A 25287-nucleotide genomic window follows, 5' to 3' on the forward strand; every position below is an offset into this window, starting at 1 on the left:
AGAAGTTCATGGTTTAAACAATGACTGCAAGGTGCTCAGGTCCTATGGCTGGAAAACAAGTGACTTACACTTTGGATAACTGTCCTGCTACATCTCTGTGCTGTATTGTTTTAGTTTTTCTTATGTTTTGCTTTCTGTTAATCTTGGTGAATAAAAGCCTGGTTAGTCTGCACCTTATCTCTGCCTCTAGCCTCCTATTTTAATCCAGCAGATGGTCTTGATTCAGTTATTAAAGCTCCATCTAGAGGACAGAGGCAGCAGCTACAGTTTGTACATTAATGGGATTGTTTTTTCAGGAGCTGGGCCCGGGCCCTTAGTTCTAGTGAAAGGAACTCTTAACGTTTCAGCATACCAAGATATTTTGTACAATTTAATGCTCTTTGTGGGAAGAGTTTGTGGCTGGCCCTTCCTGTTCCAACATGACTGCTGCCAGTGCACAAAGCAAGGTCCATATAGACATTTATAAGTGAGTTTGGTGTGGAAGACTGACAGAGTCTTGACCTGAACTCAATAAAACACCTTTCAGATGAAAATGGGATGTCACTCAAGTTCATTGTTGTCATACGCAGACAACAATGTAATGGTAAAAAGAAAACTTTGGAGAGCAGTTGTGACTTCATGACTACAGGATGCAGTGTGAGTGAGATTGACAGCTAGTAGTGAAAGAGGAAAGACAAGAGTTCAGAATACTCTGTCTCTCTTGAGCTTTCGCTGAGACCACAAGACCAGTAAAGGTAGAAGATGACCTGAAGAAGATAGTGGGTTATCAACCATGCATGCATGTATAGTTGATTAAAATGTAAAATCCACAAGTCAAAAGAGAGTCCTCTCTGGAAAATGATTATATGGTTTTTGTCTTCTGAGTTTTTCCTGTTTTATTTTGAAGGCTACTTTTTCTTTTTGTTCCTTATCCACTGTGAGGTTATATTTTGCATTTAGTAGCTCTCTATGCCTAATTCCTGGTGATGTCAGTTTTTTGTCTGAGCTCTTGGTGCTGAACAACTGGAAAGAGGAAGGGGAAAAGAGATGAAGGTTGTGAGTCCTGCAGTCAAACTCTGGAGAAGATTGCAGCGCCTGCAGGGCTGTGGTCCTTGTGCTATTTTTATTAATTTACAAAAGAACAGTAGTTTCCATGAAATGTATAAAAATGGATTTTGTGAAAAGTGTTATTCAAATATGAGGAAGTAGACTGTGGTGAAAGTCTCCTCCCTGTTATTATGATTCATGAAAAAGTTGTGAAACATGAAAATTAGGTACAGTGTTTCTTTTGAACAGCCTAAAGAGAGGTAAGAGCAAACATAGCTTCAGGAGAAATATCGCCAAGTACTTGTGTTTTTCTGCTTTTGTCAAAAGCTTCAGTAAAACATAAATCTTTATTAAAGTACTTCTATTATTCAGAGACAGCTGGACTAACGCTGAACTCAGGATCTTTAAGCCTGAAACGATGAGCCATTCAGACAGCGATGTGGGGGAAGGTAAAGACGACTCTTCTTTTGTTCTGTATAAAAGCTGTTTGAACATAATATGTTTATTCTGGAATAAAAACAGGATCATCTGCACATATCTTAAAATCTATCATCATGCTGCAAGTCTAGATGATGATATTTACTTTGCACATTTGCAAAATACAAGCATTCAGACTTTGTTAAGTTTTAGTTTTATTGATAGAAGAAAATGCCAAGACAGACATTTAATTGTAAGTTTAAAGTAACTTAGAAAATGATTTAAAAAAGAGGAACGATTGGGGCTTGTGATGTATTTAACATGTAGTTATCCCTTATTTAGCATGTCAGTGTTTCTTTGCAGCTGTGGTCCTGCAACCTTTAAATGCTATAACTCATAAATACTAGATCATTACTAATAAATATTACAGTCCTTTTACCTGTACACAGCTACACTATTTTGTGTTATTTAATTATTCCACCCTCTGTCTCCTCTAAATATTCAACAGACGAAGTTTTTGAACCTCAACATGAACAAGTAAACAGAGGGTCAATGGTCACCACAAAAATAGGGGCGGTGGTGGTTGTCTGTGTTCTCCTGGCAACTGCTGTCTTTTTGACGTTCTACTTCTGTGAGTTTAAACACTTTTATTCATAAACTTTATTTAAAATCAATAACATTTCTGATCTGCTTTAAATTACCAAAGAAACAGAATTTATATGTGCTGTCAGCTCACAAATGCACTGGCCATCTTCTGACTTCAGCACTTTATTGCAGCCACAGGAAGTCTGTGAAGAGACGATTTCACGCTCATCAAATACAAAATCACATCTGACATGAAAGATACTTGAAAGTCAATACACAAGACAATTCACACACACACAAGACATGAAAACATTGGCAAGAGTGTAGGCTTGCAGCTCACATTAAATTAAAACTAGCAACAAAAATTGTTATAGACAATATATGTGACTCCCTACATTTTTCTTTTTTTTTCATTGTGGCATTTTAAAATGCTGTTTCATCTCCCTGAAGAACACCTACTTCCTCAAAATGTCTTGCTTACCTCATGGCACACCCGTTAAGAACCACTGGGCCAACATACAATAAAGCTTAATGTCATTTGGTGTTAGTGTTGATAAGCTTACAGGTGAATGAGGGATCGCTTGGAATAACGTTTGGTTGGTGCTACATGATCTCAGTTTGAGTCACATCATTTGGAGACAGACCTGCTGCTGCTTCACTCTCTCTGGCTCTTTTTGAAGTTAAAGGATTTGATGGTGTTAAGCTGTGCTGAGTTATTTCGATTGTGTCACTGATTCTGCTTATAGCTCTTTTATTATAATAACTTTTATTATGCACAATACTTGTGCATAATAAAAGTTGGATTGTACCAGCTGAGGTGACACTTAAGTCTATATTAGTGTTTAGAAAAGAACACTTAACTACAAAAGAGGGTGCATGGTTGTGGGTGAGCAGCTCATCACTAATAAATAAGTTTCACTGTTATTAAAATAGTTTTTTATTCCCGGAATTAAAAATACCAGTTTTCACTGAAGCAATTATTGTTTGTTTGTTTTTATCTCTTAGGGTGATTTACTGGAACAACAAAGAACCAGACAACTGGTTCCTCATACCAGCAACTGGTATGAGGAAAATCCTGATGGGGAAGTCTGTGACAGGACGGAGGTAAAAGGTGGCGCTCCTGGCCTGAAGTGTTGGTTTGATAAATGGTGCACTATACCTCAAAGAAATAACTTAACTGGACAGTTTGTATTCAGTTTACATCAAGTTCAGCGTACAAAACAATCTAAGTACAGGGTAAAGATAGTGAAATGACACTTTTCAACTCTGATGTCACCAACTCTTAAAAGAAACTACAAGGACAAACTTAAAGAGAAGTGTTGAATAATATAACATGGAAAACCTATCCTTCTAATTGCTTTACCTGCTTAATCAGGTTAAACATTTTGGTGGGGGGAGAAGGAGGGGGAGGGGTGTAGTCCCAAGTGTCAGAAGGCGAGCGGAGGAGTACGCCCTCAACAGGTCACCAGTTACATGCCAGATATATACTTGAATAATATTTCGTGTCTTATATCTTTTGTCTTCATTCACATTGTTATTATGAGCCGCTGTTCTCGTGCTTTCTGTGAAACAGTTTCCAACCATTTATTTTGTTTTTTTCTATTTTTTTAAGCTTTTGCAAAAACTATTTCCTGGAAGAGTTTGAATGACACTGATCCAGAAAAAACTATTGTGCTTGATGGAAATAAACACCTCCAGTCTGCTGACTTCTTGTCATTGTGTTTTCAATATTTGAAAATAATGTGGTTACTGATTGCTGTCAGACCTGTTGAATCAAGAAAATCACTTAAAGCCATTGACATCTGTCAGTCTGGAAATGGTTACAAAGCCACTTCTTCGGCTTTGGGACTCCAGTGACCACAGTCAGAGTCATTATACACAAATGAAGAAAGCAGTGGGGAATCTTTCAATTAGGGGCCAACTTACCAAAATTACTCCAAGAAGACATCAACGACTCATGCATGAGCTCACAAAAGAAGCCAGAACAACATCTAAAGAAAAATGAACTGACGAGACAAAGGCTGAATTTTTCACACAGGGCCAAGTATTTGGCACAAAGTTTTTAAAAAATAAAGTATTTTTTTAACACGTCCATGTAAAACATAAATTTTGAACCATTTGCAGCATTTTAAATGAGGACAATATTAACTAACATTTCAATAAGCAGAGATCATTAGAAGCAACTGAACATGATTTATTGATATACAGAAATTAATTAAACTATTTGGTGATTAGATTCAGATGGGCCATGACAGCAAAATTGAATCCCAGTGGTGATAAGAATTAGGGAAGTACTTCCCACAGTCTAGACGCTAGTGATGGCGATGAAGATGGAGGTTTGGATGGAGCCTGAGTAACATGGGAGAGGAGGTGGGTTGCAGGGAGGCGACTGCAAGGGAGAGTGACAGATGAGCAGTGAGATTTAAAGCATGCCAAGTGGAGGCTGATTGGCCTGAAGAAGGCAGGCAGAAAGATGATTGGATGTGAGCTTAACAGCATGAAAGTGATGCAAAGCATCCAAATCATCCAGGAAGCAGATCGATGTGTGACTACAGATCTTCCTTAATGAACTTACGTATAAGCTTCGTTTTTGTCTGGTAAGACAGTGAAATTGCCATGTCACATCAATGACCCGTCTACAAATTGAACAATTTCAGAGTTCCTCAGTGAAAAATTGAGAAGATTTTCAATATCTTATCTACAGTACATAAATCAAACGATTCAGACAATCTTGAACAAACTCTGTCCACAAGTGGCAAACCTGAAAATCCATGCATGGACTCAGGAACCCTTCCAGAAATCACTGTCTGTAAAAACAGCTAACTGTGCTATCCGCAAATGCAGGTCAAAGCTCTGTCATGTAGAGATGATGCCATGATGATGGCACCATAACCCAGAAACCAGAAACACCACCATCTTCTTTGGGTTAAAGCCCATTTAAAGTTGACTGAGGCAAAGTGGAAAACTGTTCTATAATCAGACAAACTGAAATCTAAAGTTATTTTTGGAAAACATGAACCCCACATCCTTTGGACTAAAGATGAGAGCGATCATCCAGCTTGTCTTGAATGTGTGTGTACATCTGGAAAGCCACCAACAATGCTAAAGGTAGATACAGGTCATTGTTCACAAACACTGATACATTTTGAAAAGTTAAGAAAAAGCTAAGTCATGCTCCATAGATAGTGAACAATTGTATTTTGGCCACTAAGTTCCTCTTTTATGCTGCACAATGACTGTTTACATTTATGCACCTAAAGCCTGTTAAAAATAAGGGAAAAAAACATATATACTTAAAAAATAATCCACAAAAAAGAAATCAATCCTCACTTGATGCTTCTGCAATTCACATTAGATGTTATATATTGTACATATATTTATTAGTTTCAGATGTAGCCATTCTTGTATTTTGCTTGTTTACATTATTGTATTTTGCACAACTCTGTTGCTTGTGGGGCTCGCACACAAGAATTTCACTCACATGTGCTGTACCAATGTACCTGTACATGTGATGTGACAATAAAAGTGATTTGATTTGATTTGTATGCGTTGTATGTTGACCATGATTCGTTTCTAAAGTTGTTGTAATTTAACAAAATGATTACAGGTAACAGCAATGAGAACCAATGGGGATTTTCAGGACTAGGGGAGGCACAGGCTTTTTCATACTGTTTCTATGTAAGTGTTTTCTAACATTCACACTCTGATGGATGCACTGGAATTAGTATCTTGCTCAAATATAATTGCCTTGTAGACAGGGATCAACCCACCAGCCTTCTGATTAGTAGGTGAGCTGCTCTACCTCCTGAGCCACAGCCACCCCAAGAAAAGCAACTAGCTCTTGCAGCAGCAGGTGAGGTAATGATGAACAGGGATCCACTTCTTGTGGCCAAAGGAGGGATCCACACTGGGAAAACAAGGAGAGATGATATTAGTACTCTGAGGGAGCAAGGTACACAAGGAGCAGCTAAAGCATGCCTGATAAGTTGAATGAACTTGTCATTTCAGCAACACCAGAGGACCTGAAAGCCCACAGAAGATAACTAAAGTGGATGATGACAGAATAATTTAGTAAGTAAGAAAAACACTCTCATAACATCTAACAAAATCACATTCAGGGAATCAGGCTCATCATTGTTCATTTACTGTGGGTGTATACGCAGCTGTTCAGAGAAGGGACATTAAATGACATGTTTACTAAAATACATCAGTTTAGCAACATATTTGTGTTTATTATTTCACTGGCTTCAACTCTTTCAGTATAATTGACAAGAGGTCATGATCACAGTCTGTAAAAAAGAAAAGTTTTCTCTCTTCTTCTTTTTATGTTAGACTGAGGCCAGACTGGACACTACATTGACCCACTATTACTTTCATAATGCCATAGAAGAAGAAATTGTCTGCCTCTTTGTGAATTAAAGCACAATTGCATAATACTGCCACAAGATGGTGCCCCCTTCCTTTTAGTTGTGTTAAGCTGGAGCATAAGGCTGTACTACTAAAAGAGATTAATGGGTTAGCATGCTATTTTGCTAATGTTCCTTTGCACTCTCCGCTAGTCGGGAACATTCCCATAACATTGGCAAATGCAGAGGTGGCAAAAGACCAGGCATTCTTTACTTAGGTAGCAGTACAGATACCTGTGTAAAATTGGCTCAGTTGGTGGTTTGAGGCATGATATAAATCAGGGCACACAGTTAGTGGGTGTTCTCCATTGCCACCTAGTGGGCATAAGAGGTGTTCACTCTGCTGACCCACAGCACACCCAAGCTGCAAGTCAAGTCGACCACAGCACAGAACAACCTAAGCGGGTCTGGTAGTGCAGGGGCCCTCTCATCGCTGTTTACAGCTTCAATTTTTTTTAAATCCCCTCTCACCCTGCAGGCGGTCTTTTATCCTTCAAGCTCAGGTCCTCTACCAGAGGCCTGGGAGAGACTCCTGTGCTCTTCTGGACAGAGACAGTTCAAGCTCTTCTCTCAGCCCTTGGTACTTCTTGAGCTCTTGTGCTCCTTTTACCTGATGTTGCTATCACTCGGTATAGCTACATCTATCACTGTGGTCGTGTTCTTTGTCCGGTTGGTTAGTCACCATCGGTTTGTCCATCTGTCTGGAAGTCATTCTCAACAACCCTAGGGGGTGCGCCTAAGGGTGGGTTTTAAAAATTTATTTTCCGATTAAAATTAATTTTAGTTTAAATAACGTGATATTGATTCATTAAATCCTGAATCGATTTTTAAATATAAATGTATTTTGCCACAAACCCCAGAATCTCAGGTTAAAACTCACAAAACCATTTCAACAACCACCAAACAGCTAAAACAGCAAATGAGAGCAAGTAAACAGATTCTCCACAAAGATGTGAACACAGACACAAACACATCCCTCCGTTCACCCGACGACACGTACATATACATGCCGTTGGGTGTTGGAATCCGACATCTCACAGATTCTGAAGCTGTAGGTTTCGTCACTCTCCAACCAGAATTCACTGAACCAGCAGCAAAACAGGATGAAAAGTACACTTCCTACTTTGTCTGTTTTGTGATTTTATTGTTTTCACCACAATAAAATGGCACTTCCTGCACAGCTCTCTCTCTCTCGCCCTCTCCCTCTCTCTCTCTCCCTCTCCCTCTCTCTCTCAGTGTACTTCAAGAACAGTTTCCCATCTCAAATCTCTGTTTTCTGAATTATTTGCTTGCTTATTGCGCACCAGTCTACCATTGTTTACAGCGCTGTAGGCCACTGTTTAGGGGTTGTTGTTGTTTTTTTCAAAAATGACCTCTGACAAGAAAGCCTAATTTCTGCTGTTCAGTATGAAGAAAACTTTTACAAACTATACCAAATTGCAAAACACTTAGCTGGGTCTCCAACAAAACCTCTGTAAATTTGCTCTCAGCAGCATCAGGTAATGTTCATATGTTGTTTCATGGTTTTCTTCCATTTTTTAACAACTGCAGAATATTTTTAAGTAACATTTTATCTGCTATAAAAAAAAACAGGCCAGGAAAATCTCCTTCATGTTTTTCTGTTTTCTCCTCAGTTACGTTGACACAAAGGTGTCTGCTGTGATGCTCACACCTCTGATGAAGTCTCACAAGTGTCAGCTTTGTTTTTATATAAAAATATGGATATGTACTGATAAATGATCAAAATTATAATATTTCTGACTGTCTGAGTCAAAACTGAATCAGAATCAAATCAGTAAAATCCAATGTGAAAAGATACAAACAAAAGTTTATTCTTCAGCTTGTAAAATACCCTTTAAAGCAAACGTATTCACAGTTTTACTTTACCAAGTCAACACGAATGCAATAAAATAAATTTTGATAAAGTTTGATTATGCCAGCTAAATATAAGCTTTATCACTTCCACTTTGCCACACTGTCAAGCTGTTTGTGTCATCACTGGTGTAGTCCAATCACCTTATCCCGGCCTTTTCCAGGCCAATCAGCACTCATGCCACGTACTTTATATCTCACTGCGCATCTGTCTTTCTCCTTTGCAGATGCTTTTGTGCAACCCACCTCCTCCCCATCTCCACCTCTCATCTCTCAAGCCACCTTCATCATCACCATCAGCGTATAGGCTCGGGTCCTGCTCTAATCCCTTTCACAGCTGGGGTTCCGTTCGGCTGAGACGGGCAAACCGCCAAACATTTATCTATATTTTGTTCATCAATGAATCATGTTTATTCCTTTGAATGATCTGTCCTTACTGAAATGTTTGTATAGTGTTAAACAAGCAAGAGTGAAACATGTTTTAAAAAATATTTGGTAGTTTATTGTAAAAAACTAAAATTACAAGTCTGTGCAGCAAAATAAAACTTGACTCACGCAAGAGAAAACCTTTAGCATGTCATAATACACTAATGTAACGTCAGGCATAGAAACTAAAAATAATTACTGTATTATTATCAAACTTGCTGTATTAATAAATGTACAAAGACGTATTATTTATTTGTTTCAAAATAGTTGAAGTAAGCAGTAGAAAGACCCTCCTCCCTACCTATCAGGAAGTTGGTTTTTTTACAGAGAGCTGTGAAAGGTGTTGTGGTTCACTTGAAAAACCTGAAGTGAGGGTCGCGGAGGTGAATCTTGATGCTAATCTTTCTTTTAAATATAGAAGGAACTGATTCCATATTAGCACAAGTTTGCTGTTTTGTTTTTGTGATTCAGACACGGTTGGACTAACTCTGAGGTCAGGAGTTTGAAGCATCAGCATGATGAGCCGTCCACAGAAATACAAAGAAGGTAAGAACATTAATGTGGTGGTAAATCAATAGGGAGGAGAAAAATCTACACTTTGTATGAACAATGCTGTTTTCATACAATGTGATATGTAGTGGAAAATGATCCCAATGTAGCTAAAATATTTTAAGCCTGTGTTCAGGGTTTTATCAATTTATGAAAAAAATAAGAAAGTGTGTTGATGTCTAATATACAGTGTGTCAAGATTCCCGTTGCGTTGAGTTAGCACTATTTATTAAATGTTTATGTACTCGTGTGTTCACTTTCTGTCTCCTCTAAATCAGGTCAAGCTCTTGATTCTCAACATGCAAAATCAAACAATGCGTTAAAGCTCAGAGTGGCCGTGCTGGTTGTCTGTGTTCTCCTGGTATCGGCTCTCGTGGTAACTTATCTCTGTGAGTTTGTAGTTTTATTCATGTAGCATTATGTAGCTTTTCATGTGTCTGGTTTATCATAAATTTACATGAGAATCAGGATCTTTAAAAAAAAATTGTGATTTATGACTTTTTAATTAATCTACATCATACTTTTATTTTAAAATTCTAAAAGGCTTCAGGACACATTTGTCCTGTATTTTAATTAAAATAAAAACATTTTTAACAGTAATTTAGCTGTTAATAATGTCCACAATAAGCATCAAGTTCTTGCTCCTGTAGCGCTACAGAAGCAACATATACAGTCAAATTTGTATTTATTAAAGTTATTAAAACCTGTCAGAAATAGTCAGTCATAATGTTTTACTTTACATTAAATTATTTTTATAGTAATTTATGTTAACATATTTAACTTGTTATTTTTATTTGTAATTGACATGTTAAAAATAATCTAACTTCAACTCAGACATTCTTCTTCATGAGTCTCAGGCAACACACTAGCCATCAGTGAAAGTTGTCTGACTAAATGTCTGACTTGCCATTTATTTTAACATATTAATTATATTAATTTTTAATATTAGCATAAACATACTAATTATATAAAATTTAAAACATATGATTTTACCATACAGTTATATAATAAAATACTTGATTCATACTGCATTCAGTTAATGAAATATCAATTCATAACTAAAAAAAGATGAAAATTGTGTTATAACATATCTATAATAGGTTATGACATAATCAAAATATGTCAGAAATTTATTACCGGCTTTAGTGCAACCTCATGAATGTAATTTTGACAGGATGTTTTGTTAAATATTCTTTATCACACTCAGACCAAATCTGAAGGAATTCACACCTTCTTTGTCACATATCAGTGATGTCCAAGACAAAAATAAACACATCAATTAAAAAAAAGAAGATTTTAAGCTGAACCAAAATCAGCCAAGTTACTCTACTCCATAGGTGTCAAACTCTGGCCCGCGGGCCAAACTTGGCCCGCAGCCTAATTACATTTGGCCCGCGAAGCCATACCAAATTACTATTAGAGCTGGCCTACTGGTATTATACAGCTAATATATATATTGTTTAGTATTAAGCTTTGCTTTTCCATATTCAGTTTTTCAGCAAAACTTGTTTGAGTCCATAAGAAAAGATTCATTCTTATATCTGGAGGAAGATTTTTTTTTTTCAATAAATATTAACGTTAGCCCGCGACTTTGTTCCAGTTTTGAATTTTGGCCCACTGTGTATTTGAGTTTGACACCCCTGCTCTACTCTCTGTTTATATGGGTATATTGTTTACCTGCATGCTACCAAAGCCTGCTCATGTGTGAACAAAATCGTGACTACAAGTTTGCTGAAATAATAGCAGTTCTAGTAACAAGACCTTCTCCTTGGCTATTGACTCTGGAAAATCAAAGGCAGATATTCTTTACAGAGATTAAGTGAAGCCAAAAACAGTACTGACTGAGTTACATTTTTTTTCTTATTTAAGTGTTTGAGCTTTTGAAAACCAAGGAAATGCTCAGAAAAATTGAACTGGAGCGGGAAACTGTAAAAATTCATGTCACGGGTAAGAAAATGAGACTCCTACACTGCAATTGTGGACTTTCAATTTTGTTTATGACCTCTGGAATTCAATCACATAACACGACATTTCTCCTAAACTTTTACTTTACTTTCCCAACATTCATTTTCTATTCTGTTTTTTTGTTTGTTTTGTTTTTGTTTTATTTTTTTTTCAGAGAAATTGGCTGAAATCAAACCATGCAATACAGTGACGCCCACATGTCCATTGCAGCCTGAAATGAAAATAAGTAAGTTATTAACTTTTCGCCATGACTTGTATCTGCAGAAAGAGATGGAATAAAAACATATACAGGATCAAAAGAGCATCCTGCTACAAAGAGACGATTGTGATGAAAAATTTATTGAGTAAACTTTTTTAAATTTCTTTTTCATAACAGTAACACAACCTTACAGCACAATAAAGCCTACAACCACAACCTCACAACGTCCTGAAGTAAACATGAGTAAGTTTTAGATTTTGTCTTTGACAATGTTTTTATCCTGTGATTGAAATAAAGTTGATGGACTGACAGAAATGATAAGATAAACTGTAACTGCAGCACAGAGGCACCTCCTTCTGCCTCCAAATCTCACAAACATAAACATGATTTGTTCCACCTGAAGAAATATCTTCCTGTAATCTCTTCAAAGATGAACCATGTTATAAATGTGAGGATGACTGGAAGGAACATGGAGGAAATTGCTATTACTTCTCCACCAATTCATCCTCCTGGAATGAGAGCAGAACTGTATGTAAAACTAAAGGAGGAGACCTGGTTAAAATAGACAGCGAAGAAGAGCAGGTATAAAACATTTCTGCAGGTTCATGTTCTCATCCTGATGTTTCAGTATCACAGGACTGAAAGATTCCCAAAATAATTTAATCAAATGTTCCTGTTTAGAATTTCTTGAGGAAAAATGTTCAACAAAAAATGGAGATACATGACATCCCTTTCTGGATCGGACTGACAGACTTAGCAGAAGAGGGCAGATGGTTGTGGGTGGATGGCTCCCCACTAAATGAAAGGTTTAATTCAATCTAATTAGATTATACAACATTACACACACACACACACACACATATATATATCTATATATCTATATATATATATATCAATCGATAGATAGATAGATCTATATAAACGCCAACATCATCCTAGTGCACAGACAAGTTGAAGCAGACAAAAACAACAAGCACGCATGCTACAAACTTTACCCGAGTCATTTAGACAGCCGTTAGCACGTGATTCTCCTTATGGGGACCTGATATGTTTAATATGCTGCTGAGAATATAGCCCAGAAGAAGCGTATAGTATAGCTTTTATTTTGGAAAGAGCCATTTCTCTGTAATAAACTCTCTTTTCCAAAGATGAGTGATTCCTCGATTAGATAGATTTAATTATTTTTATTATTTTGTTCTTTCAGCAACATTAAATTTAAAAATTGTACTTTTGAGTTAAAGTATATATTTATAATTTTAATAAATGACAAATTAAAAAGGCATGGACATTTTTTTTATCGAAAAAATATTGAACCGTATCGATATATATGTATATATTAGGGGTGCAACGATTCACAGAATTCACGGTTCGGTTCTATACGGTCCAATATTTTTTCGGCGTAAATGTGCAGTCATATTCGTTGTGTTCCCACTAGTGCTGTCAGTGCTAATCTCGTTAAAATTACATTAACGCCACAAATCTCCGTTAACGAGTTACCGCGCATCGCCCCGTGCGTGGGGCTGGACGGCGTCAACACGTTAACAAGCTAACTGGGCTAACGCACTAGTTCCCACCAATTGAGCATTGCGTGGTACATCCGACATACTGTTTTACTTTTGTCCATGATGCGGTCATGCTTCACATGAAAACCAAGATAGTTCCAAACGCCAGATCTGAATGAGGGTGGGGAGGTTCAATTTTGGATAGCGTTGGGGCAGTTGCCATGTTGCAATGAGCTTAGCTTCTGTCTTGCTAGCTTGCGCTGTACTCAGTGGATCTGCACTCGACAGTGCAGCCTAGGCGGAGTAGTCGAACGCAGATCCACTGAGCGCTCAACACAGACAGCATCGTCAGAAGAAAAGTTGATAAAATAAATAAAAAATCTTGTATTGTTCGATACATATGCATACCGAACCGAAAGCACTGTATCGAACGGTTCAATATCGATACGAGTATTGTTGCACTCCTAATATATACATATATAGTCACCTTAAGGTGCATTATACTGTGAGGAAAAAAGGGACCGCAAAAATCAGACAATCCCAGTAGCATTTTATTAAAGTGAGTGAGGAGGTAAGTGGAAAGTGAAGAAAGAGAGGAAACACACACAGAGACCAGGACAGAACACAAACACAGGGAAAGAGAAGACAAGTTTTATGACATCCAATAGTGGCGTAAAAAAGACTGAACACATTACAAAAACACTTTTGTTCATTTCCAGAATCATAGTTCAGCTTTTACTTACTTACTTTACTTGACTCTTAACATTCTTTCTGTTTTTCATCCTTTAGTTTGACATTTTGGAGGTTTTTTGAGCCAGATGATTGGAAAGGGAAAGATCCTGATGGAGAGGACTGTGGTAGGATGGGGCCAGTGTATTGGTTTGATAACTCCTGCAAAAGATCTCGTGGAAGTATTTGTGAGAAATCAGCAGTGGTCGGACACCATATATTTGTATGTGTCTAAAATTCAGGTCAGCATGTATTTTTTTAAACAACTTGAGCAGAGTATGTAAAGCTAATACCACAAACATTTAAAGCTGCCTTTCAGAAATGCTCAGTGAAAAAAGAAATTCTGCATCGTGTATAATAAAATAAATGTGAATAAATATTATGTGCTGCATGTCGACATCTGAAACGTTTGCCTGTAAGAAACTTAAACTACGTAAACAGACTTCAATATTACTCAATCAACTCAGGAGGGGAAAGTAGTGCTTAGTGTTCTTAGATTATGTGATAATTTAACTAGTGGTTTCCTCAGTCACCCATGTTGTTGTCTGGTACACAGTGTGCTCTGTTTCCTGTTTGGTTCATGCAGCTGTGTTTGTCACAGCTATCTGATTTACCATAAATAAGAGGAAGTGAATGTTCACGGAAAAGTTGTGAAATACTGTGTGCATAAACATCATGGCCAGCTTATGACTTCTTTGTTTTAAATCAGTTGGCACAACTTTAATTTCAAAAAGAGAAAAAGAAACAAGCTACAAGACAGATGAATCCAGCATCTAAATTAAGATAAAAATATATATCTACTATTATCTGAGTTTACATGGCAATATTTGCCAAGCCCCTCCTTGTAGTGTTGTTAGTCTCATTAGTTAAGACCTAATTTATAATTAAAGGTTTGCCCTTTTGTTATTATTATAGTTTTATACTTTTGATTTACTGGAGTTGATGGTACACATGTCTGAAAATGTTGAAGGTAAAATTATTTACTTTTTTTTTTCAACAAACAAGCAAATTGTTTGTTGGATATAGTGAATTCAATCAAAACTGAGTGAATTCACAAAATGTCAGAGGATAGCGGCTGGTTTTAATATGCCGTTTTTTCAAATATTATACTTTGTACCATTTTCCTGAATGCAAACACAACCTGTGCAAATGTTATTGGTGAATAAAATTAGCACTAGAGGCAGAATGAAAATAGAAACTAAAAAAGTACTTAAAAAAATTAACCTAACCCCCAACTAGTGAGTTGTAGAAGCAGAATTAAAACAGATGCTAGAAAGGTACTAAAGAAATAGGTTGAATTGCTAATTTTTAATCTGATGTATTTTTTATCAAGTTTAGTGAATCTAAAATGCTATAGATTTGCATTAAATTTCTTAAACAGTTGTTTGAGCTAAAAAAAAAAAAACCCACAGAAAAAGTCACAAACCTTGAAGTTTGTAAAACTGCAATATCACGGGTAAGAATGGGATACTCCTATACTATACTATAAAACTGGATTAAACTTGGACCATCAGTGCAATTTGATATGATGGCTCACATCCATTATTACCCAGCTTTTCTTATTAAGTTTTTTTTCTCAAAACATTTATTACTTTTTCAAAGAAAGTTGGGAACAAAACTTAGAGTAAACTGCCATTATTACTAAATCATATTTTGTTGTTTTAAATCATATTAACTAAAAATGGACCACCAGAGCTTAGCTGACCATGATGATACTGAAAATAATTAATTTTATAATTTTAAATGAAAGACAAATTAAATTGTTATTGAAATGTGGAGTGTGCAGTGAGAGAAATCTTAATAATTGACAAACACATTTAATGTCATTGTAGCTCCATAAAGCTACACTGTGAAGTAGTAAAGTAGTAAATAGTAAACAAGCAGGACAGAAATGTCTTTTCATAAACATTTGAAAGTTTATTGTGAAAAACTAAAATTCAAAGTTTCTGACAAAAATCAAAACACAACTTGAGTCATGCACAAGAAAATGTTTAGCATGTTAAGCCAGAAAGGCATAAAAGTTCCTATCATAACATTTATTCTTATTGTTAAATATACAGTAACTGGTCTTCTGTTCCACTTTGTTATATTTTATTGTTGTGTTTAAGGTAAATAAACACAAATATTGATGTTTTAATGATAATATTTGTCATACTTGTAGCTTAACGAACTGAAACTAGTTTTCGTACAGCTCATTAGTGTTGAGCAGGTTTTTTAACTGATGTTTGAAAAGCTTTGTTGCTGAAATAATTTGTTCTGCTCTAGTATCTCTTTGAATTTGTCTTGAAATAGATGAGCTGCGCTGTAGATAGGCTCTCCTCCCCATCCTTTAAAGTCATCAGGAAGTTGTTGTTTTTTTTAACAGAGCTGTGAAAGGTGTTGTGTTTCACTTCTCTTTGAAAAGCCTGAGGTGAGGGTCGTAGAGGTGAATCTTGATGCTAAATTTTCAGTAAATATTGAAGGAATTGATTAAAATAATTGGTTTGTTGTTTTTTTATTGTGATTCAGACACAGTTGGACTAACTCTGAAGTCAGGAGCTTGAAGCCTCAGCATGATGAGCCGTCCACAGAAATACATAGAAGGTAAGAACATTAATGTCAAGTCAAGTCAAGTCAAGTTTATTTAACCAAGGCTGACCAAAGTGCTGTACAATAAAATACAAATATAAAATACAATTAAACACAAGTACATAAAACACCTCACTGATAAAACAATAAGTTAATACAGTAAGTTAAACCTTGCTAAAAGCCAATGAGAAGAGGTGAGTTTTAAGAGCAGTTTTAAAAGTTCCTAGGCTTGTGGAGAATCTGATGTGAGGAGGAACTGTTCCACAGTCTGGGTGCAGCCACAGCAAAAGCCCTCTCTCCCCTAGTCTTTAATCTGTACCTGGGAACATCTAAAAGCATCAGGTCTGCTGACCTCAAAGATCTCCTGGGGCGGTAAATGCTAAGAAGCTCTGCCAGGTAAGGAGGTGCAGTACCGTTAAGAACCTTAAAAACCAGCATGTGGTGGTAAATCAACAGGGAGGAGAAAATACACACTTTTTGTGAACAATGTTGTTTTCATACAACGTAACGTGTTGTGAAATTAAACAATACTCTTTTGGGTAAAATATCTTAAGCCTGTTTTCTGGGTTTTATCATACGAAAATGTGAAAAAACCTCATGTCTGTCTATCTTGCGTGCTGCACAATATCGTTTATTATTTAGTATCTACTGATATCTACTGCTAGCTAGTTAATTGTGATGGTGCCGTTTTTTTTATTATTATTATGTTGCTCTTTGTTGTTTGCTTTCTCTTCTGGTTTTTTTTTTCTCCATACAGGTGATCCAGGTGTTTTTTTTTTTTGTTTGTTTGTTTTCTTTCTTCCCCCCCTTCTCACCGTCTCTTCTCCCCTTTGGTTTTCTTTCTCTCCCTCTCTTTCTTTCATTCTTTCTCCCTGTCCTATCCCCCAGTCATGTCTGTCCCATTTGTAGCAACTGAAAATAAAATTAATTCATAATTATAATAAAGGTCAATCAAATGGACCAATATGGCAAGGCCATGATGATCCACTTGGTAAAATAAATCCGCTTGGCATCTTTCTTGGCCTTAAGACAACAATTCTGATGGCTAAAGATCCAAACGGGACACAAAAAAAAAAAAAAAAGAAAAAGAAAAACCTCATGTCAGAGATATACAGTTATCAAACAGTTAGGTGAATAAACAACACTGAGACACTTGGAGACTGTTAACGTGCTGGACGGGTGAGGGTTCAGAGAGGGACTCACACCGAGCTACAGCAATCGTCTTTATTTATAGCAGGGTGAAACAAGCATAGCAGTTTCCTTTAATTTTGCATATATGTGTGTGTGTGTGTGTGTGTGTGTGTGTGTGTGTGTGTGTGTGTGTGTGTTAATCTCTTGTGGTAAATGTCACAGGGTGAGCTTCCTGTTTCTAGAGACAGAGCGAGTAGTACATTTTGTTCTTTTCCTATTAAGAGTAAAATATGAACATATACTTTAATGCAACATAAAACTCATAAAAGCGTTTCTTCCTTAACACCTCATTTATGAAGAAAAAAATAACAAAGGAAACCATGTTGTTCTGTAATATGCAGTGTTTCATGTTTCCCGTTGGTCTAATCCAGCTGTGGTTCTCACCAATTTTAAACTTTTGTACTAGACAAACACTGAAATGACATTAAGCAGTGTAATATCTTTGCATCTGTCCTCAGATGCACTAGAGTTAGAACTATTTATTAAATGTTTATGTACTTGTGTGTTCACTTTCTGTCTCCTCTAAATCAGGTGAAGCTCTTGATTCTCAACATGCAAAATCAAACAATGCGTTAAAGCTCAGAGTGGCCGTGCTGGTTGTCTGTGTTCTCCTGGTATCGGCTCTTGTGGTAACTTATCTCTGTGAGTTTGTAGTTTTCTTCATAGCTTTAATTAAATAAGTGTCTAATTTACCATAAATTTATTAACAATCAGAATGTTTACTATAAAATTGTGAAGGAAAAACTTTTGAGTTGTGACCTAAACCAGCGGTCCCCAACCCCCGGGCCTCGGACCGGTACCGGTCCGTGAGTCATTTGGTACCGGGCCGCGAGAGTTGAGGCTCAGGTGTGAAATGTATAGTTTTCAGGGTTTTTAGCGTTATTTTGTTATCGTTTACTCGGTTTTCCTTGGTCTTTTCACGTGTGTTATGAATAAATCTTCTTTTTTTCAGTACCGGTACTAGTTTTATTTTTCTTGTATTTATCCGCGACACCTTAAAGGCCGGTCCATGAAAATATTGTCGGGCATAAACCGGTCCGCGGCGCAAAAAAGGTTGGGGACCGCTGACCTAAACCATAAATTGGATGGATAACACAACCACTTTTGAATGTGTTTTACTCTGTGGGGAAACTATGCTTTTTAGCTCATGATTTTTGTCATAATTAATATGTTATTATTTTTATTTGTACGCTAAGTTAAAAATCATAATTAAACTGTGACTCAGACATTCTTCTTCATGAATCTTAAGCAACACACCTGTAGCCATCGATGAAAGAAGAATACCTAGCTAGCTTCTTATTTTTAACACATTAACTTTATTAAATGTTAAGGCTAGCATATATATAAAAAATTATATTCAATTAAAAATTTAATATTAGAGTAGCCAAAGATTTTAAGATTAAAAAAGTTACTTTGGTCTCTGGTTATATGCACATATTCTTTACCTGCATGCTACCAAAGCCTGCTCAAATGTGAATAAATCAGCACTACAGGTGAACTGAAATAAGAGGTTATGGTAACAACAACTGTCTCATTGGCTGTGTAGATAAAGAGATAAAGTGAAACCGAAAATATTACTGATTGAGTTTTGTCTTTTCTTATTTTTATTGTTTTAATAAGTGTTGGAGCTTTTGAAAACCAGGGACATGCTCAGAAACCTTGAGATGAAGCAGGAAACTGTAAAAGCTGATGTCACAGGTAAGAACATGAGACTACACTGTGATTTTGTACTAAACTTTTGTTTGTGACCTCTGGAATTTAATCACATAACACACGTTATTATTAATATTATTAAATGTTGCTTAGCATTTTTTTTCCCAACATTTTAATATTTAAGTTATGGTGATTCTCATAACTGATCCTGATGAATAATTATTGTTTTTAAGCCTGTTTTTTAATTTGTTTTTTGTTTTTTAGAGAGACCTCCTGAAATCAAACCATGTAGTACAGTGCAGCCCACATGCCCAGAGCCTGAAGTAAAAATTAGTACGTTATGAATTTTAAACACATTTGTATCTGCAGAAAACAATTGCATAAACAAATATACAGCTGCATGACACAAGGACCATCCTCCTGCCTGAAAAATCGATGAAAATCAATTTTTTTATCTCTTTTTTATAACAGTAACACAATCGTGCAGCCCAATACAAACTACAAGCCCACAACTTCTTGAAATAAACACGAGTAAGTTTTATATTTTGTCTTTGACATGTTTTTTATCCTCTGATTAAGGAAACGGGATCAAAGGAGCATCCTGCTGCTGTCAAATCAAAAGTAGATGATCATGCTGAAAATTTTGCAAATATTTAAAAAAAAATCTCTCATCTCTTCTCTATAACAGTAAAACAATCACACAGCACAATACCGACTACAACCCCACAACTTCCTGATATAACTATGAGCAAGTTTTATATATTTTCTTTGATATATTTGCTATCCTCTGATTAAAGAAACATTGATGGACTGATATAAACAGTACGTTAGACTGTAACTGTGGAGTAAGTCGTGAACAGTGATTTCTTCCGTCTGACTGAAGTGTTTGACGTAATCTCTTCAAAGATGATTCATGTTATAAATGTGAAGAGGGCTGGGAGCAACATGGAGGAAAGTGCTATTATTTCTCCACCAAGTCATCCTCCTGGAATAAGAGCAGAACTGAATGTATCACTAAAGGAGGAGACCTGGTTAAGATAGACAGCAGTGAGGAGCAGGTATGAAACACTGCTGCAGGTTCATGTTCTCACCCTCATGTTTCATCATTCCGGAACAGAAAGTTTCATAAAATAATTTGATCAAATGTTCCTGTTTAGATATTATTGCAGAAAAAAAATGGAAAATTCTGGATCGGACTGACAGACTCAGCAGTAGAGGGCAGATGGCTGTGGGTGGACGGCTCACCACTGAATGAAAGGTTTGATTCAGTACACACACACACACACACATAACAAATTCTGAATTTGTCCATTTTCAAAATCAAAGTTCAACTTTAACTTTTACAGTTAATGCCCATTCTGTTCTTCATCCCATAGGTTGACATTTTGGTTCTTTACTGAGCCAAATAATATGCCCGTGCAAGATCCTGATGGAGAGGACTGTGCGATGATGGGGCACAATGGGATAATGTTTTGGTTTGATTATTCCTGCAAATTAACTCTTAGAAGTATTTGTGAGAAAGCAGCTGTGGCTGTGTGCGTCTAAAATTCAGTTCAGCATTAAAAAAAGAAAACAGTGGAAGTAAAGGACACATTGAGACAATTTTTCCAAAGCTAATGCTGCAAACATTTAAAGCTTCCATTCAGAAATGTTTAAAGAAAAAAAAATTATAGACACTGTTTATAATGAAATAAATGTGAATTATTATTATTCACATTATTTTGCACTTGATTTTCTTATTCATGTATTATGTGCTAAAAGTTACCAGGGAATTTTTTTTTTTACATAAATAATTTCCTGGATAATGTGTTATTGAACTGTCTTTTGACACTAAATATGTTTTGTGTATCTATATTAAAGAAAAGTACTACATCTAAAGACAAATGAGCCTGGAGTCAAAACAAACACTGATGAGGCAGATGGTGCTGCAGGTCAATATCTGAAAATTTTGCCTGTAAGAAAATTAAATTAAACTACATAAAGAGACTTCAGTGTTACTCAGAATAAGTAGGTTTTTTTTTTTTTTGGTTTTTTTTTTGGAGGGGGGTTTGGGTTTTTTTGCCTGTCCCGTTTGGCTCTTTTGCCATCAGAATTGTTGTCTAAAGGCAAAGAAAGATGCCCAACGGATTTACTTTACCAAATTGACCATCCCAGCCTTGCCGTAATGGTCCATTTGATTCACCTTTTATTGTTTATTTTATTTTCACTTACTGAATACGGGACAGACTTGACTGGGGGAAAGAAGGGGAGAAAGAAAGAGGGAAAGAGAAACAGCTGAGAAGAGGGAGAAGGGCAAAAAACAAAAACCAACAGAATGAGAAGAAAAAAAAAAGAAAAAAAAGAAATAAAAAATGCATATATCGATCACCTGGATCACCTGCTGAGAAAGAAAAAAGAAAACAAGCAGAAGAGAACAAGAGTAATAGAATAAACAACATCACAATGATATATGGGAATATGACAGTAAATACTAAATATTAAACATTATTGTGCAGCACATAAGATCAACAGAACACAGTGTGCTTTGAGGTAGGAGCCAAAAAGGGTGTAGTTTGTGGGTGTGATCACCCGTGTGTACACCTGTGAGCATGGACGCGCTTGTTTTTTTTTAAAAAAGGTTCCTTCATGTAATGATCTGCTAGAGGGTGTGGGGGGGCCACAGCCCCGTCCTCCAGGGCATGAAGCAGGTATGGAGGAGATCAAAACTCCAGACATCCAGAGGCCCCCAGAACACAAGAGACCAAGGAAGACCAACAGAGGGGCAGCCGCGCCACTGTCCCAGAAAGAGCTGAGGAGAGTCCCAGATGAGGGCTCACTCAGCAGCCGCGGAGCAGAAGCCAGGGGGAGTTGCAGTGACGCGCCCGTGAGCTCCGCCGGCAGCCAGCCGTGCCTGAGTGACCGAGCCCCAGGCCGAGAGGCCGGGGGCACCCCACCCCCGAAGTGGCCCGAGCGAGCCCCAGGCTCCAGGCCCCGATAAGCGGCCGCCAAGGAGTGAGCCGGTGTGTACCTGGACGCCAATCTGGAAATTTCAGATTTGTGAATGTAGACACCCTTTGCTTTGTTGACTGCGCTGCAAACCCTTGCCCTTCTCTCAATGAGCTTCATGATGTTGTCACCTGAAATGGTTTTGCTTCACAGGTGTGCCTTGTCAGGGTTCATTTGTGCAATTTCTTGTCTTCTTAATGGGGTTGGGACCATCAGTTGTGTTGTGCAGAAGTCAGCTGACAGCCCTATTTGACAACTGTTAGAATTTATATTATGGCAAGAACCAAGCAGCTATGTAAAGAGAAACAACAGTCCATCATTACTTTATGAACTGAAGGTCAGTTAGTTCAGAAAATTGCTAAAACTTTGAATGTGTCCCCAAGTGCAGTCACAAAAACCATCAAGTGCTACAATGAAACCATCTCACACGAGGACGGCCCCAGGAAACAAAGACCAAGAGTCATCTCTGCTGCTGAGGATAAATTTGTCCAAGTCACCAGCTTCATAAATCACAAATAATTTCCCCCAGGGATCAATAAAGTATTCTGATTCTGATTCTGAACAGCACCTTAGATTAGAGCCCAGATAAATGCCACACAGAGTTCCAATAGCAGACATATCTCTACTTCAACTGTTTAGAGGAGACGGTATGAATCAGGCCTTTACCGTCAAAGGCTGCTAAGAAACCATGACTAAGGAAAAGCAACAACTAAAATTGATTTGTATGGGTTAAGAAACACAAGGAATGGACATTAGACCAGTGGAATCTGTCCTTTGGTCTGAGTAAGAATTTGAGATCTTTGGTTCCACCCACTGAGTCTTTGTGCAGCGCAGAAAGGATGAACGGATGGTCTTTACATGCATGGTGTGATGGTGTGGGGGTACATTGCTGGTGACACTTTTGGGTATTAATTCAAAACTGAAGGCACACTGAACCAGCATGGGTACCACACCATCCTGCAGCAACATGCAATCCCACCTGGTTTGCATTTAGTTGGGCCATCATTTAGTTTTTCAACAGGACAATGACCCCAAACACACGTCCAAGCTATGTAAGGGCTATTTGACCAAAAAGGAGGGTGATGGAGTGCTGCACCCGATGGTCTGGCCTCCACAGTCACCTGACCTAAACCCAATTGAGATGATTTGGGATGAGATAGACCGCAGAGTGAAGGCAAAAGCGCCAACAGGTGCTCAACACTGATTGTAGAGAGTTAGTTAGGACTGACCAACAGCTTTGTTTTGTCTTTTTTTCTGTTTTTATAGAAACATTTCCCATTTTCCATAAAAGATGGCAATTATTGATGTGTTAATAATAGAATTTGTCGTGCATGTAGCTAAGCAAATGTTTGAAATGAGTTTTCAAACATTTGTGTTGAACAGGTTTGGGGGTTTTTTTAACTGCAGTTTGAGAAGCTTCTCTGGCGGTAATATTTTTTCTGCTCTAGTATCTCTTTGGTTTTGTCTTGAAATAGATGATCTGCGCTGTAGATAGACCCTCCCCCCATACTTTAAAGTCGACAGGAAGTTGTTTTTTTTTTAACAGAGAGCTGTGACAGGTGTTGTGCTTCATTTTTCTTTGAAAAGCCTGAGGTGAGGGTTGCAGAGGTGAATCTTGATGCAGAATTTTCAGTAAATATTGAAGGAATTGATTAAAATAATAAGACACAGTTGGACTAACTTTGAAGTCAGCTGAAGCCTCAGCATGATGAGCCGTCCACAGAAATACATAGAAGGTAAGAACATTAATGTGGTGGTAAATCAACAGGGAGGAGAAAAACTTTTTATACATTTTTGTGAACAACACTGTAATAGAACGTAACGTGTACTGAAATGGAAATATCTTAATCTTTTACTTAGAATTTTAAAATATAAATATATCAAAAAGGTCATTTGAAGAAGTCAGCCTTATTGTTATGTAATATACACTTTGTCATGTTTCTCGTTGGTCTAATCCAGCTGTGATTCTTACCTGTTTTAACTTTTTTCTTTCATTTTAAACAAGACAAACATATATCTTTACATCTGTCCTCAGATGCACTAGAGTTAGAACTGTTTATTAAATGTTTACGTACTTGTGTGTTCACTTTCTGTCTCCTCTGAATCAGGTGAAGCTCTTCACTCCCAACATGCAAAATCAAACAATGTGTTAAAGCTCAGAGTGGCCGTGCTGGTTGTCTGTGTTCTCCTGGTATCGGCTCTCGTGGTAATTTATCTCTGTGAGTTTGTAGTTTTATTCATGTAGCTTTAATTAAATACGTGTCTGATCTACCGTAAATTAATTAGCAATCAAAATGTTTATTATAAAATTGTGAAGGAACAACTTAACTTATGACTTTTTAATTCATCTGCATCATATGAAATCCTTTCATTTTAAAATCCAGGCTTCAGGACAAATTTGTCCAGCATTTTATTTAAAAGAGAAATAATTATTAACAGAAAATCAGCTGCTAACAAAGGCCAGTGAGCTATACTATCACCTGCTTTGCTATGACAATCAGCATCAAATCAAAAATTTTATTTATTAAGGTTAATAAAAGCTGTTACCAAATTCATTAATTGGATGGATAGCACAACCACTTATGAATGTGTTTTTAGCACATGATTTTTGCCGTAATTAATATTATTTTATTGTTATTTATTATGTTATTTTATTTGTAAGCTAAGTTAAAAATCAGACATTCTTCTTCATGAATCTCACGCAACACACCCGTAGCCGTCAGTGGAAGAAGAATGCCTGCCTTGCGTCGTATTTTTAACATTAACTTTATTAAATTTTAATATTAGCATATATACAAATTATATTCAATTAAAAAATCTAATATTTAAAAGCTTCATTTACCTATACAGTTTTATTATAAAAACTTTAGAATTGGTAGCATTACGCATTCAGGTCAATAGCCAATGATTCTATGATTAACAAATCTGTATTTTTATTGCAGCGAATAGGTAAGGTTAAAGTTTAACACTCACTTTTGAGATTTGCAGACATGAAAAAACGGGGATCCAAACACTGTCTCGCAGCCTTTTCTATTAAAATACCTCATGTAGCACTAAATCCGGTATCTGAACATAGTGAAATATCTTCATTTTTAACATATTTATGGCTGTGATGAACCAGCATCTCTCTCATGTGTTCTACTACGTGTGACATGACGGTCATGAGTCTGCACACAGACGTCGTGTCGATGGCGCTGTGGTGAGGTCAGAATAA

The 25287-nt window shown here is 36.8% G+C and overlaps 1 protein-coding gene and 1 long non-coding RNA gene across 2 annotated transcripts; both read left to right on the plus strand.

The window, feature by feature from the left end:
- The first annotated feature begins 1365 nt into the window (after positions 1 to 1365).
- On the plus strand, positions 1366 to 3766 carry LOC145423664 (uncharacterized). The gene is made up of 3 exons (XR_013904722.1): positions 1366 to 1475; positions 1952 to 2074; positions 3034 to 3766. It is a non-coding gene; the product is annotated as an uncharacterized LOC145423664 (long non-coding RNA).
- Positions 3767 to 16178: 12412 nt separating this feature from the next.
- Positions 16179 to 20802, plus strand: LOC113015013 (C-type lectin domain family 4 member E-like). Its single transcript, XM_026156903.2, has 8 exons — positions 16179 to 16259; positions 17967 to 18077; positions 19056 to 19133; positions 19353 to 19421; positions 19560 to 19619; positions 19995 to 20146; positions 20246 to 20346; positions 20465 to 20802. The coding sequence occupies exons 1-8, from the start codon at positions 16229 to 16231 to the stop codon at positions 20631 to 20633; spliced, it is 771 nt and encodes a 256-aa protein (XP_026012688.1). The 5' UTR covers positions 16179 to 16228; the 3' UTR covers positions 20634 to 20802.
- The last annotated feature ends 4485 nt before the right edge of the window (positions 20803 to 25287 follow it).

Source organism: Astatotilapia calliptera, chromosome 22, assembly GCF_964374335.1.
Source record: "Astatotilapia calliptera chromosome 22, fAstCal68.1, whole genome shotgun sequence".
NCBI lineage: Eukaryota > Metazoa > Chordata > Actinopteri > Cichliformes > Cichlidae > Astatotilapia > Astatotilapia calliptera.

Excerpts from the sequence above, each read along its gene's own strand:
- LOC113015013 (XM_026156903.2), top strand. The coding sequence starts at position 16,229 with ATGATGAGCCGTCCACAGAAATACATAGAAG. Across the intron at positions 16,260-17,966 it reads TCCACAGAAATACATAGAAG|GTGAAGCTCTTGATTCTCAA; the intron begins GTAAGAACATTA and ends CCTCTAAATCAG. Across the intron at positions 20,347-20,464 it reads GGCTCACCACTGAATGAAAG|GTTGACATTTTGGTTCTTTA; the intron begins GTTTGATTCAGT and ends TTCATCCCATAG.